A 15,742-nucleotide genomic window follows, 5' to 3' on the forward strand; every position below is an offset into this window, starting at 1 on the left:
TTGTGGTTCATTTTTCGTCGCCACACTCCTTTTTCCTGCACAACGCCATAGATCGTCCTAATCACCCGGCGTTCGAAGACTCCAAATACTTGCAAGTCCTCCTCGAGCATCGTCCACGTTTCATGCCCGTAGAGGTTTACCGGTCTTATGAGCGTTTTGTATATGGTACATTTGGTGATGGGGTGGGGTCAGCTAGGATCCAAGGTAGACCAACTCGTCAACCACTTCAAACGTATCCCCGTCTGCTTCCTAGACGAGCTTTGTCGCGCTCGTCTTGGACGCATTCACCACCAGTCCAACTTTTGCTGCCTCGCGTTTTAGGCGGGTGAACAGGTCTGCCTTCTTTTCAAATGTTTGGCCGACAACAACCATATCATCCGTGAAGCAAACAAATTGACTGGATCTCGAGAAAATCGTACTCCGTCTCTCCGCATAACACCTTCTAGTGCGATATTGAACAACAGGCACGAAAGTCCATCACCTTGTCGTAGTCCCCGGCGGGATCCAAACGAACTGGAATGTTCACCTGAAACCTTCACACAATTTTGCACACCTTCCATCGTCGCTTTTATCAGTCTCGTGAGCTTCCCGGGAAAGCTGTTCTCGCCTTGAAATCGATGAAAAGTTGATGTGTTGATACCTGGTATTCACGACATTTTTGGAGGATTTGCCGTACCGTAAAGATCTGGTCCGTTGTCGATCGGGCGTCAACGAAGCCGGCTTGATAACTTCCCACGAACTTGTTTGCTACAGATGACAGACGACCGCATTTAGAATGGTGATCGCTCGAAAGTTCTCACAATCTAGCTAGTCGACCTTCTTGTAGATGGACCACTCCTCTGGTAGCTGTACTGTTTTTCAGACTGTACCAACCAGCCTCTCCGGGTCTCCGGCAGCTTTATTGTTCTTGAGCTGATGAATGGCATCCTTAACCTTCCTCAAAGTGGGAGCTGGTTGGTTTCCATCATCCGCAGTACTGATGATGACGAACGCATTTCCTCCGTTGTCTCGACCTTCATTGCCTGTGCTCTCAACGCCATTCAAGTGTTCGTCGAAGTGCTGCTTCTACCTCACGCTCGTCCGTCAAGATGCTCCCATACTTATCTCTGCACATCTCGGCTCGCGGCACGAAGCCGTTGTGGGATGTGTTGAGCTTCTGATAGAACTTACGTGTTTCTGGACACTGACATAGCTGTTCCATCTACTCGCACTCCGTCTCCTCCAGGAGGCGTTTTTTTCTCCCGAAAGAGGCGAGTATGCTGTTGCCGTTTCCGTCTATAACGTTTCACAATCTGCCGGGTCCCTTGCTATAGCATGACCGCCCACACTGCATTTTTCTCCTCTAGAATCTGCCTGCATTCCTCGTCGAACCAATCGATCCGTCGACTCTGGTAATGCAACCTCGAGGTGCTGCGCGTATGAAATTGCGACGGTTGCTTAAGCCGCTCTATGTCACACCGAGACGGCCGTCGCTACCGTCGTTGTTAACGAAGGAGAGTTTTAGACACAGTTTAACCATCACCAGATAGTGGTCAGAGTCGATGTTAGCGCCACGATAGTTCCTGACGTCGATAATGTCGGAGAAGTGTTGTCCATCAATCAGAACGTGGTCCATTTTTGATTCTGTCTACTGTGGTGATCTCCAGGTGTATCGGTAGGGAAGGCTGTGCTGGAAGTAGGTGGGCCGTCAGCCGGTGAGCGCCGAACTCTCATATTATACGCCAGGCAGTGTTTGGATTTCGATCAGAATAAGCCGATCGAACCGTATTCGGAGAGTGTTACAGTTCGCGAACCATAACAGTTCATTCCTTGTTGAGTGCTCGCCCGAGTCAGTCGACTATCGCGCAGTGATATACCGAAACCGAAGTTCACCAGTGTTTTTCCCAAGTATATGGTTATTTTCCTGGCTACGATCGGAAAGTATACCGCCGATAGTGCACCCGCACAAGGAGCAGCTACCATTGGCCGAGCCCAGATTGGTAGACTGAACATCTTTAACTTGACGATCACCACCAGCATCAATCGGTGGTGATAATACCACAAAAGGCATCATCTAATTCGCACCACGTGGCAGAACAAAAGCGATCGGCGTCATCGTTTCATCGCATCAAAACAAGCTGCAGAAATAGATTGGACCTCGCCGGTACGGTCTTCGTAGCTAGAGCAACAGAAAGGAGATTGTAGGTATTGTTCCTCTCCAGTTTCATACCATCCGCATTACTTGGTCGCTGTTAGTCCCCGTTGTTAGAGTGATATTCTCACAGTGGTCTCGAAGTGCTCTTCCGCTCAATTAATTGGCAAATTTTTGATAATTTTTTCAAAACATTTTTTTGGAGTAATATTCACACACCGTGTGACACAGTGGTCTCGGAGTGCTTTATTGCTCAATTATATTTTTCCGCCTCATTTTTTTTTTGTGAATATATTTTTTTTATTTGAAAATATTTTTTTTGTTAATATTTTTTCGTTATTTTTTTTCGTTCGTTATTTTTTTTTCGTTCGTTATTTTTTTTTTTCGTTAATATTTTTTTTGTAAATATTTTTTTTTCCGTTAATTTTTTTTTTTACACTATTAGGAATTTCTCGCCAAACTAGTTGTAGTACGTGAGTTGGTTATTAATAAATTCCTTTGACAATAGTGTGATTAAATTAAGTTAATTCGCTCATTAGCGCTGTGTTGATCTTCCTTTGCGGTAGAGCAAAAATTGCTCCGCAATGGAACCAAATGATACTGGCGGAGGCACACCGGAATATTTAGTCTCTTCTGACGATGAGTTAGTTTTGGGTCAGATGAATAAAATTCTAAAAACCCAACATAGTGAGGCCATGGAGACCATCGATGATGGTACTCCTTCTCCTCCTTTATCTCCTTCAGCTGTGCCTCCAGTACACTCAGGTACTGCATTGTCAGGAGATGTTACGGTTAATCTCTCTGTTCATGACTCACCGCATTCGTCTCAAAAGCAAACGGTTACACATTCTGGTCTGCTTGGCAGTTCAAGCCAATCCCATGCGTTTTCCCCCTCTGGTTCCTCATCGAACCCGGCACCCCCCGCCATAAAGCTTACCCACCCGGATCTAACGGTCCCTTTCTGGTTTTCTTTCAGCCCAAAGCGAATGGAAAACCGTTGAACAAACTCCAAATTGAAAGGGATCTGGCAAAATCGTTTCGAGGTATCCTCGAGATAGATTCACCCAGCCGTGATAAGTTGCGTGTCACAGTCAGTGATCGCGATCAAGCGAACAAAATTGCTGCCTTTGAGCTTTTTTGATGGAGTACAGAGTCTACATTCCCAGTCGCGAGGTGGAATGTTATGGAGTGGTCACGGAGCACAATTTGACTCGCGCAGACATCATGTCGGGAGCTGGTGGGTTTAAAAATCGTGCCGTTCCGCTGACTCCTGTTCTTGATGCCAATCAAATGAACAAAGTGTTGCCTGATGGCTCAAAACAGCCGTCAAATTCGTTCCGTGTAACCTTCTCCGGTTCGGCCTTACCAAGCGTCCTCGTGATTGGGCGTCTTCGGTTACCTGTTCGTCTCTATGTACCGACGGTTATGCACTGTGAAAAGTGCCGGCAGTTGGGCCACACTGCACCTTACTGCAGCAACAAACCACGTTGTAGTAAGTGTGGCGAACAACATGCCGAAGGTTCCTGCAATATGGAGCCAAAATGTACCTCTTGCGGCCAAGCTCCTCACGAACTCAGTGCATGCCCGAAGTACATAGAGCGGGAGAAACATACCATAAACTCTCTGAAACAGCGGTCCAGGCGTTCTTATGCAGACATGCTGAAAAAGATCGCTCCGACTGTTGCTCCATCGGCCCATACCTTTCAAAGCAACAACATCTTCGCATCCCTGCCGGATAACGATCAATGCTCTGACTCTGAGGATGGAGAAGAGTATACAATAATTGAGACAGGGACGAAAAGGAAGCGTGCTGTTACAAAACGGCGCTTGAAGCAACAGGCTTCTCAGAACGTCCCTGTTGATCAAAACGCTTCTTCAAAGCCTTTGACAAAATCAAGAAATGGCGGAATCACCAAAAAGGGGTCACCTCCAGGCTTCCAGTTTTCAGCTGGAGAATTTCCGTCACTTCCGGGAACTTCTAAAACCCCAGTTGTCCCAGCTTTTTGCCCAGAAGAACAACCAATTCGTCGGCAGGAGCAAAATAATGCTTCCGGAAAACTGACTTTTTCTGGGATAGTGGATTTCATTTTCGAAATGTTTCAATTTTCACCCGAAACGAGGAACCTGCTCAACATGGCACTTTCCTTGAAGCAAATAGCTTCAAAGTGGCCGATTCTTGACTTGTTTGTATCTTTCGATGGCTAATATGGTCAATGAGGTCGGAGATATGATCGAAGTACTACAGTGGAATTGTAGAAGTCTTTTAAAAAATATGGAGGCGTTCAAATTTTTAGTACACAGCACTCGCTGCGACATATTTGCTCTCTGTGAAACATGGCTCACTTCTGATAAAAATATCTCTTTCCACGATTTTAATATTATTCGTCTGGATCGAGGGGATGGATATGGAGGGGTGCTCTTAGGGATTAGCAAGCATCACTCCTTTTATAGAATCGATTTCCCCTTGATGACAGGCATTGAAGTAGTTGCATGTCATATTACAGCCCGAGGTAAAAGCCTCAGCATAGCCAGTGTGTACATACCGCCAAACGCTACAATGTCTCGCAGAGATTTAGCGGCAATATGCGAAGCTATGCCTGCGCCATGGTTGGTCCTAGGAGATTTTAATTCTCACGGTACAGCCTGGGGGTCACCGAGGGACGACAATCGCGCAACCTTAATATATGATCTTTACGACTACTTCAATCTGACCATTTTGAACACTGGGGAAGCAACACGAATAAAACCTCCAGATCCCCCTAGTATGTTAGACCTCTCAATCTGTTCGAATTCATTATCATTGGATTGCATGTGGAAAGTAATTCAGGATCCCCATGGTAGTGATCACCTGCCTATCAAAATTTCAGTTACCAATAATTCGTGTCGAACACACCAGATCGACGTAGCGTATGACCTCACGAAGCATATCGACTGGGGAAAATATGCTGAAGCGATCTCCGTAGGTGAGCAATCGGTCGAGATACTTCCTCCGCTGGAAGAATATCAATTCTTATCCGCGTTGATTATAAACAGTGCTCTTCAAGCTCAGCGTAAACCGGTTCCAGGATCTTCAGTACGACGTCGGCCACCCACCCCGTGGTGGGATAGCGAATGCTCCGGAGTCTATCGCGAAAGATCAATGCGTTTAAAGAATATCGGAAACGTGGCACGTGCGATAACTACGATCGGTATTGTTCTCTTGACCGCAAGTTCAAGAGCCTCGTGAAAGCAAAGAAACGCGGTTACTGGAGGAATTTCGTTAATGGTCTATCACGGGAAACGTCGATGCCAACTCTTTGGACGGTCGGAAGAAGAATGCGCAATGCGGTATCGGTAAATGAGGATCGTGAAAGCTCTTCTCGATGGATATTCGACTTCGCGAAGAAAGTTTGCCCGGATTCTGTCCAAGTGCAAACGATCACACGAGATTATCCTGACGAAAGGAATGAAATGGACTCAACTTTTTCGATGGCAGAATTCTCACTCGCTCTCCTTTCATGTAACAATTCTGCCCTAGGTATGGACAGGATTAAGTTCAACTTGCTCAAAAACCTCCCAGACGTCGCAAAGAGGCGCTTGTTGAACTTATTCAATGCATTCTTGGAGAGCAACATTGTTCCGGATGATTGGAGACAAGTGAGAGTTATTGCCATCCAAAAACCAGGAAAGCCTGCTTCGGACTACAACTCGTACCGTCCTATTGCGATGTTGTCGTGTCTTCGAAAGTTGTTAGAGAAGATGATTCTCTTTCGGCTGGACAAATGGGTTGAATCGAATGGCCTTCTCTCAGGTACTCAATTTGGATTCCGCAGAGGCAAAGGAACGAGCGATTGTCTTGCGTTGCTTTCTACTGAAATTTAACTGGCCTATGCTCAAAAAGAACAAATGGGCTCAGTCTTTTTGGATATTAAGGAGGCTTTTGATGCAGTTTGCGTAGATGTCCTTTCAGACAAACTCCACGAGTATGGACTTTCCTCGATTTTGAACAACTATTTGTACAATTTGTTGTCTGAGAAGCATATGTTTTTCTCACATGGAAACTCGACAACTTTGCGAATAAGTTACATGGGTCTCCCCCAGGGCTCGTGTTTAAATCCTCTTCTTTACAATTTTTACGTAAGAGATATTGATGATTGTCTCATGAGAAATTGCTCGTTAAGACAGCTTGCGGATGACGCCGTTGTTTCTGTCACAGGACCAGAGGCGGACGATTTGCAAGGACCGTTGCAAGATACTCTGGACAATTTGTCTGCATGGGCTGTAAAGCTGGGTATCGAATTCTCTCCGGAGAAAACTGAGTTAGTTTTCTTTTCTAGGAAGCGTAATCCTGCGGATCTAGAGCTTCAATTCATGGGTAAGGAACTCTCTCAAGGTTTATCACATATGTATTTAGGGGTCTGGTTTGATTCTAAATGCACCTGGGGAAAACAAATAAGATATCTGTATCAGAAGTGTCAACAACGAATCAACTTCATGCGTACACTCACAGGAACATGGTGAAGAGCCCACCCGGATGATCTGATAAAGCTATATCGCACCACGATTTTGTCGGTTCTTGAATACGGTAGTTTTTGCTTCCAATCCGCCGCGAAAACACACATTCTGAAGCTCCAGCGTATTCAGTATCGCTGTCTTCGGATCGCTTTAGGCTGTATGAACTCGACTCATACCATGAGCTTAGAGTTATTAGCAGGAATACTGCCTTTATCAGATCGGTTCGTGGAATTGTCGTTAAAGTTCCTCATCCGCTGTGAAGTGTTAAACCCGTTGGTAATTGAAAATTTTGAGAAGCTAATCGAACGAAATCCACAAACAAGATTTATGACATTGTACTACGTGTACATGACTCTGGAGGTTAACCCTTCTTTGAATCCTCCCAATCACGGTTGCTTCCCTGACTTCTCAAGTTCCGCTGTAGTTTTTGATCTGACCATGAAGCAAGATATCCGTGGAATACCAGATCTGCTTCGTTCGGAGCAAATACCAAAAATTTTTGCAAGCAAGTTCCCGCGGGTATCGAAGAAGCCGTGGTTCAAGGGGTTGGACTTAAGCCGAGACTTTATTAAGGTAATGTGTCGTCTTATGTCCAATCACTACTCTCTAGGCTCTCACTTCTATCGAATAGGGCTCACAGATAGCAATCACTGCAGCTGCGGTGTAGGTTACCAAGATATCAACCACGTAGTTTGGGAATGCCCCGAATACGGTTTTGCCAGATCTGATTTTTGTGCAACCCTCAGGGCCCAAGGGAAACCAGAAAAGGAAGACATTAGGGATGTGTTGGGTAAACTTGACTTTGTGTACATGAAGGTTTTGTACAATTTTTTGAAACAAGCTAACATCATTGTTTAACTCCCCTTTCTTGTCGGTCCACTTGTCCACCTTGTGTTCCCTCGAAACCCGTCTTTTTGTATCGTTACAGGTTGTCATTGTCCACTCAACGTTCGACCAGCAGCAAAGCAAACACGTCACAACTTAAAGCTGCTGAATGTCAACGGAACGATCCCATTGTCCTATCCCTTCCTTGAAATTATTGTTACCCCTAACCTCGACCAAACCGCGAGTTTTTCGGTTCCCCAAAACTAACATAGAAAATTAAGAAAACACCATGAATTTGTATTCAAGATCAAAAGAACTCGGCTCCGTAATGCCTAATGGCGCATGAGCCTAACAAATAAATGATTAAGTAAAAAAAAAAACCATAACAGTTCGTGGCACATCGCATTCGGAGAGCACTATGAATGTAAACATTCACTCTCTCGTTTGGTACGTGGCACGAGAGCGTTCGCGAGCAGTAACTCTCACAGACTGCAACAGTATCCAGTCATTCGGGTAATTTCTGTTTTGCATAAAATTGTTAATAACTTTCATATTTACTGATCGTGCAGCCTTTAACAACCTGATAATAGTCTATTGGACCGTTGATTGCAAACATAGCACAGAAAATAAAAAATATTCGCATCTGTTTCTTGATCAGAATGAGTGTGGGTCAGCGAATGTTACAAGTGTTGACACACAGTGATCGGTGCCAAACAATGGGTAGTGTGTGTCTGTCTTGTTTTCGTTCATGGTTCGCAATCTTCCACGAACGATGAATGTCATGCATGTTGTATGAATGCAGGCGGATAAATGGGCTGAAATTATGGCTCGTGTGTCAATGATCGTTAAATTTTCCAAAGCCTGACGCGAGGGGAATTTCTTAATTCATGGATAAATTATTGATGGAACTTATGGTAGAATCCTAGAATTGACAGGACTGATATCTAAAAAAACATTCTGAGGACATCTTAAAAAAAATATTGGATGAAAGTAAATAAAAATTGAAGTTTATTATAAACCATTTATTTCCAACTAAAATTAGTATCCTTTTATAGATACGATCTCAACTGTAAGGCCGACTGTCCCTGGACATGAAGTACACGATATAAGAATGCAAAAATGAAAAATTTGGCAAATAAATCTGTCAGCTAATCACTGTGGAAGTGCTCATAAGAGCACTAAGCTGAGAAGCATGCTCAGTCCTACTGAGGACTTAATGCCAAGAATAAGAAGAAAAAGAACCTATATGTGATATATAGTTCTTAATGGTCTTGCAGACGACATCCACTTCTCTGGAAATGAGCATAAAACTTTGAGATAGAAGGCTGCCATTCTCAGAAGAGAAAGACTCAAAGGAACAAACACATGGTTGCAGATAAAGACCGAGGGAGGTTTAGAGTGGGCTTTGCAGTTTTCAACTCTGAGGTTTGTTTATCTTGCAACGCTTTTCCCATATGACAATTACTTTTCCCGTAGAATACGTGACTTACAAGTAATTATAACACTCAAGCTGCAATTTGGGCATAAATATGATGTAACCGTAAATTCGGTTGAAATTTATCTCCATTTCATTTCTAAAAATAAAGTAGAGCATTAATATGAGTATTACCTATAGCTATAGTGTATGGAAGATGCTTGTAAAAAAAAACTGTAAATTCGAACTTAGAAGCATGTTATGTTCCAATTGCGATTTAACACTGACAAGAAGTAGATACAATATAGTTGTATTACTTATACCGTTCCACCTCAATTTAGTCACACGAGTAGACAAAAGCAGATAAAACTCACCACACCATAAATAAGCAATCACGTTTGCGTTGCATCAAGCCAACAAGAGTAAACATCCTCCTTCCTATCTAAAACTTACCCTTGTTCGCGCCGCTACCGCATGGCTCTCCACCATCGCTTGCACTCAGTGTGCGTTCCTCGTCCAACTCGAGTATGACCTCATCCATGTTTTTCTGTAAATCCAATACATTTCCGTTACCCTCGATGTTCAGTATCGGCGAAATGGCATCCAGCTTCTTCGGGGCCACCACCAGATTAACCATCATTCCTTCCTCGTCGTCTAGGCATTCGCTCAGATTCAACAGCGATTCGCCGCTCTGTTTCGGTTCCTCAACAGGCTTGCGAGTTCGAGACTCCGTTTTTGAGCTGGGAATCGTCTTGACAATGTTCATTATCGGCGAGGGAAGTATCGGACAAGAACCGTCCACCGTATCCAAGGGGGATGGTGCTTCGGGGACGATTTCGTACTCGCCACTCGTTGTGACCGAGTCGGAAGATTTGATGCTGAGATTATCGTCCGCTTTCGAGGGGCTGATGCTCAGTTCAGCGGTTGTCGGTGACGAGGCTGCATTGCTGGTTTCAATCGTAGGGACATTTTCCATCTTACGATTTTGATCTTTTACGACGGGAGAGCAGCTTATTGCGTATGATCTAATGAATCGTATTCGATTGAAGATGCTGTATTATTTCTTTCGATTGTGAACAATATTTTAGATACTTTAATTAGCGTATTCAACAACCACGCTTGAAGGTTTCACATTTTCGTTGATCACCATCTGAAATGCAAAAAGGAGAAAAGAAATCGTATAGACCAATGAATACTATTTAGTCCTACAATCAGAGAATGCAGATGTAGGTACCGTAAACTAGGATAGCATTGATCAGTTATTGGATATCTCTTCAAAATTACTTACGGAAATGCATATCTTGAAAGCTTTAAAATGGAAAAAAATGCTACCCTAAATTCCTGATTTAATTTTTGCAAAATTAAGGCATGTTTTGAAATTTTTTTTTGTTATTTTGTTTTGCTAGCATTGGCATTTTTGTAAGTTTGATCTCCCATGTAAGAAATAACCGATATTATTTGAAATGTCGTCATTTAAGGCCGTTTACGAAAGGGAGTCAAGGTAACAGGAGTTCCAGGAGAAACCAGGAGATTTGAGTTTGTTCCCTCAGACAATCCGACCAAGTATTTCTCTAAAAGTATTGCCAAGAGTTTTTGTTAATCCCATGTGACATTACACAGGCCTGGTAGTGCTTGAGTGCCTATAAAATAGGAACTTTAGAGGCCTTATGTTCCAAAAACGAGACCAAAAAGAGACCGTATAGGAAGAAAAAAGAGACCAAAAAAGACCGAACGGGAACCAAAAAACATATAGGAAACAAGAAACAAAAATAATTCAAATCAGAAGATCAAAGTTTTCAAAAGAATTTTTCAGAATATTTGGCTTAAACCTTAAACTTACACGTATATTAGGAAAAATTTATACAACTTTTGAAAAATTGTTGTATTTTTTTAGGGGTACATGGTCCAATTCGGACCTAGTAACAGTTTTTTGGTCATATCTTTTCAGCACGATGAACGGTATGAAAAGTTTTATGTTTTCTTGAAAGCCTGATTTAGCGCGCGCACTTTTCTATCAGAGACTTTTGTGATATCTCCTACCAGGACATGACTAGGCATGTTTGAACAAAACTCTTCAAAAGGTCCGAATTGGACCAACCCTGTTCCAATTCGAACCCTCCATGTTCTAATTCGGACCAACCTATATTTTATCGTTTTTTGCTCTGATAGATATAAAATATAACTCCGATTTGTTTGATATCAAAGCTTGTTGAATTTCTTCTATAAGCGCAAGCATAAAAAATAAACTCAACTTCAATTTAGTTCGAGTCAGAATTAGCTCAAATAGAATGTGAATTTCGTTACAAAAAAAAAAAAAACTGTGTGAAATCCGAAACTGGTTAAAAATTGATTACAGCGAACTTTCCCTAACTTGATTTTAAACTGACCATCGTGTATGAGACATATCGAGATAAAGAAAATATATTTTTGGAAAAAGTCATTTTTGCTTAAAATAAAGTAAAATTTCAACATATTGAAACATGGCATGGGGGGTAAATCGGGTATCGGGTTAAAAAGATGAACTTGTTCGGGAAACTGAAAGATAAAGCATCGAGTCTCGGGACATCAAGTTGGAGAAGTATCGACATACATTTTAGGGTCAAATTACGCTATATTGAAGTGATTATAAAATAAAGCCAAAGTTCAAGCTGATGGTCAGAAAACATTATTATATCGGGTAAGGGAAAGTTGATTGTATTGTTCTCAGCACCCTTAAACGTTTTTTTGTATTGAATTGCCAAATAAAACTTGGAAAGCTGTATCCAAAATAGACTGTGGTATTAATGGAGATATTTTTCAAATAACTGGTTTATTGATGCCTTTTTTGCGGTTTATCGTATTTCTTTTAATTTTTCAGACTTTACTTGACAACAGAAACAAAAGCAACCATCCATCAATATTACAACTTCTGTGATTTTCTGACAATTCCAGAAGACTTTCACGGGGTGGTGCTTATGAAATAGACTGACTGTTCGTTGAAAATCAAGAGGTTCGTATTGAACCATATCAAAAGGTCCGGATTGAACCAACACACATTCCGAGATGTTCAAGCTAGTTGAGCACAAACACTGCATAGGCATATCAAAACCATATGGTCAGATGAAAGCTTAGGCTTAGGGGATTCGATTTGAAAATAACACAGAAAGATTGGAGAATTATTGTCAATTACAGAAGCTTGGAAATAATGCTAACAACAAACTAATATAAAAATCAAACGAATTAACTGAAAGGCGTCAAACGTATTGTGTTAGGTCCTACACAGACGATGGGTAGAAAAACGGTACACACGATCTTCGCAGTAACGCCAGTATTGAGAAATAATTGATGGTCCGAATTAGAACAGGGTCCGAATTGGACCAGCTTTCCCTAATGATTGAAAAATTGTATTATTTTATGATCTACAAATGCATGGGTCTAATTTAACGTGTAATACAAACATTTATATAGTTTATATTTTTCTACAATCAACCTATCACAGAAGAAAAGTCTGGTTGAATTGAAAGAATTACAAATCCAAAAGGTAAGGAATATTACATTTTCAAAAATACTGCAAAATCATATTTTTTTATTATTGTCAAAAATAGGTACCCAGAAGAGGCTGCATGAAAAAATGGAAAAGGATAGGGATGGTAAAAAAAAATTAAAAAAATCAAAAACCAAAATTCATAAATATGCGAATAAAAATAAATCATTGTCCAAAACGTGTTTAGATCGATTTTAGATAGCAAAAAATGATACTCAGATCGAAAATAAAAATGTATATAATTCCTCCATAAAATTAGTTCAAGATACCTTCAAGAAAACAAACTAGAATTATTCAAACCTCTCTTTCAGTTTCAGTTTCGGACAAACATGCTCCATTGGCATAGCCGAGAAACATTTCTGTCGAAAAGTTTCAATGACTGAAGCGGGAATCGAACCCACACTTCATGACACGATGCGCTTAAATGCCTGACGACACTAATCGCACGGGCACACCAATCAATTAATTGAAAAACGAGTAAAATTTTTCAAACTGATTTCGAAAATTTATTTTGTTTGCGACATTGTTTGCTCAAACACTTTTCATAAAAATGCTTTTTTTTTTCGTAAAGAAATATTCGATAACAGCCGTTGGAAATAAAAGGTTAAGGATAATCTCAGAAATTTCCTATGATGATATTGATCATTTTTCAATGTACTCGATATACAATTCCTAGAATAAAATTTATGAATGATTTGAATAGACATCACAATTATCTCCCTTCATGTGTACGAGATATTTTAGGATGTAAAATCCTTCCATCTATGAAAACACTACTGGTTTTTAAATGATGCTTCTTATTTTGTATGATTCTGTTTCTGTTTTTTTCTCTCATTTCAGAATTGAAGAAATAATTTCCTTGACCGACTTAGTTTTGATGATCTGAAGTAAACCATCCGTCATGGTCCTCATTGAAGATTTTGGCTCTGCTATGGATTTATTCCGTTTAATGCTTTAGCATAGTTTTATTTTATAACGTTATTTGAAAAGATAAAGAGGTTTTATGCCTTTTTGAGAACGATTTGTAAAGATAATCACTCAAGGGGCGTTTCCTCTTTCTAAATTCAAAGTTAAAATAAAAAAATAAATAAATTAATAATCCCAGAAATTACTTCAAATATTCCACCATGAATTTCTTCAGTAATTTCACCTGCTTCAGTAATCCATGTTCTTTCACATTTTTTTCAAGAAAATCTGGAGTTCAACCAGTTATTTTTCAATCGATTTCGCTAGGCTTCTGTGCGAGATTTCCGTCTAGAACATTTTCAAAAATTCAAGCAATAATTTCTCCAGAAATGCATTTACTATTCTCTAGGATTTCTTCCAGAATCAGCGTTCAGTTTTTCTAAGATTTCCAAAAAGAATTCCTTCAGCATTTACTTCTATGATTTCTTCAGAAAGTGCTTGCAGAAATTCTTTGAAAAAATATCAAGCAAAGGGAAAGTAAAGAATTTATCCAGGATTTTTCTCAGGGATGTTTCCAGGGTATTGCCAAGGACTTTTTTGAGACACTATTGGAATAATTCCTGAAAAAAAAAACGAAAATATCGCTATAATAAATCCTATTGTAATCATTGTTTAAACTTCTGCAGCAATTCCTGACGAGAATCTCTAAAAAAGTACCTAATTTCTGTGGAAGTTTTTTTTTCAGATGAATTTTTAAGATAATGATTGAAAAAATAATCAATTGAATGACTGGATAAAATCGTGTAGGATTTTCTGGAGACTTTTCTTGAAAAATATTCAACAGAATAAATGAAGGAACTTGTGTATAAATAGACGGAATAATTGCTGTAGAATCTGCTGTTGTTTAACCTCAAATGATGTTCTGAAGAATCTTTAAAGATATAACTTGAAAAATTACTCGAAAATCGTTCGGAAGAACTTCAAGAACAATTCGTAGATGGAATTTTTAGTTAAATTTCTAGAGGATCTACTATAAGAATCACTGGTCGAATTGATTGAGGATTTGCTGGAAGAATTCTTAAAATATTTCCATTAATAATCTCAGGAAGAATTTAAGACGAATTCACGAAGAAATTCATATGAAAATGGTTGTAGAAATAACGGAAAAAATCGGTGTAGGATTTCCTTGAGAAATACTTATAGGGGTTCTTATAAACAATTTTAATATTTTTTTTTTGTTTTCAAAAACTGTTGAATAAACCCTTGGGGATATTCTTGGAAGAAATCGCGTGGGAATATTTGGAATATCTGCGGTTACTCTAGAAAAATCGGTGAAAAACTGGAATTGATGAAAAAAAAAAACTCTGAAGAAAATCCTGGAATATTTTCAGAGTAGTTCCCATGTAGGAATTCCTGATTATGTAGCAAGCTGCAAACAGAAGAAAAAACTATAGATACCTTCAATTGAAAATAGAGTCGTTTTAGAGACTTGTTTTCAAATAGAGAACAAGTATCTAAGATGAGAACTGCTATCAGCCCTGCATAATAGCAAGTATTACTGTTAAAATTACTTTTAAATTCCATTGAAATTCTTCATTTTTTTCCTGTAAATTACTGCAGGAATTTATCAAAATTTCATTATTTATTCGAGAAATTCCGTATATTTCTTTTCAGATAATATTTTAAAGATTTCTTCACGAGTTCATTTAGTGATTATTTCACGAACTTCATAAGAAGTTCCTCCAAGAATTGCATTCAAGATACTTTCAAGATTTCGAACTACCTAAGAATAATTCAGAGATTTTAACAGGAATTCCTCCAAATAATTTTTCAGAAATTTATCTAGAAAGTCCTAAGCCCTCCTTGAATTCATCCAGTGATTTATTGATTGACTTTACTAGAACTGTCCAGCTTTTTTTTTAAGAATCTTCCTAAGAAAGTCCTCAAACAAATTTTCTAATAGCTCTTCCAGGGAATTGTCAAAATATTTGCTTTAGAAATTGAAAAAAAATTCAGAAATCATAAAATCTAGGAGGAACTTTTAAAGTAAATCTTTGAGTAGCCTGAAACTTCTGTAGAAACTACCGTTATATATCTAGGGATTCATCCATCAAATTCACCAAGATTTCTTTCAAGGTTTTTATTTAGGATTTCTCCAAGTATTAGACCAGTATTTTTTCCAGAGTTTGTATGAGGTTTACTCCAAAATTATTGTTCGAGAATTCTTTGAAATTACTACCAAGAATTTCAATAAGGCTACCTTTAAAGATAGCACCGGAAGTTCAATCTAAGATATCTTCAGGAACTCCTTCAGAAATTGTCGTGTAAGTCCTCAAAAAAAAAAAAAAGAATTCTATCTGAATGTCTCTAGATGATTGTCAAGGAACTTTGGTAGATTTTTTTGGAGGAATTCTTGAAAAAATCAATCTTGAATATTTAGAGAAAATAT

General features: G+C 39.7%; 1 protein-coding gene across 4 annotated transcripts in view; it reads right to left on the reverse strand.

The window, feature by feature from the left end:
• The window catches only part of LOC5566291 (rab GTPase-activating protein 1-like), a 51,592-nt gene that overhangs the window by 27,784 nt on the left and 8,066 nt on the right, over positions 1-15,742 (reverse strand). For all 4 annotated transcript variants that reach the window (XM_021840879.1, XM_021840882.1, XM_021840878.1 and 1 more), the window contains exon 2: positions 9,318-10,014. In XM_021840879.1, coding sequence (XP_021696571.1) covers positions 9,318-9,840 — 523 coding nt within the window. In that variant the 5' untranslated portion in view covers positions 9,841-10,014. The remainder of the gene's footprint in view (positions 1-9,317; positions 10,015-15,742) is intronic.

Source organism: Aedes aegypti, chromosome 2, assembly GCF_002204515.2.
Source record: "Aedes aegypti strain LVP_AGWG chromosome 2, AaegL5.0 Primary Assembly, whole genome shotgun sequence".
NCBI lineage: Eukaryota > Metazoa > Arthropoda > Insecta > Diptera > Culicidae > Aedes > Aedes aegypti.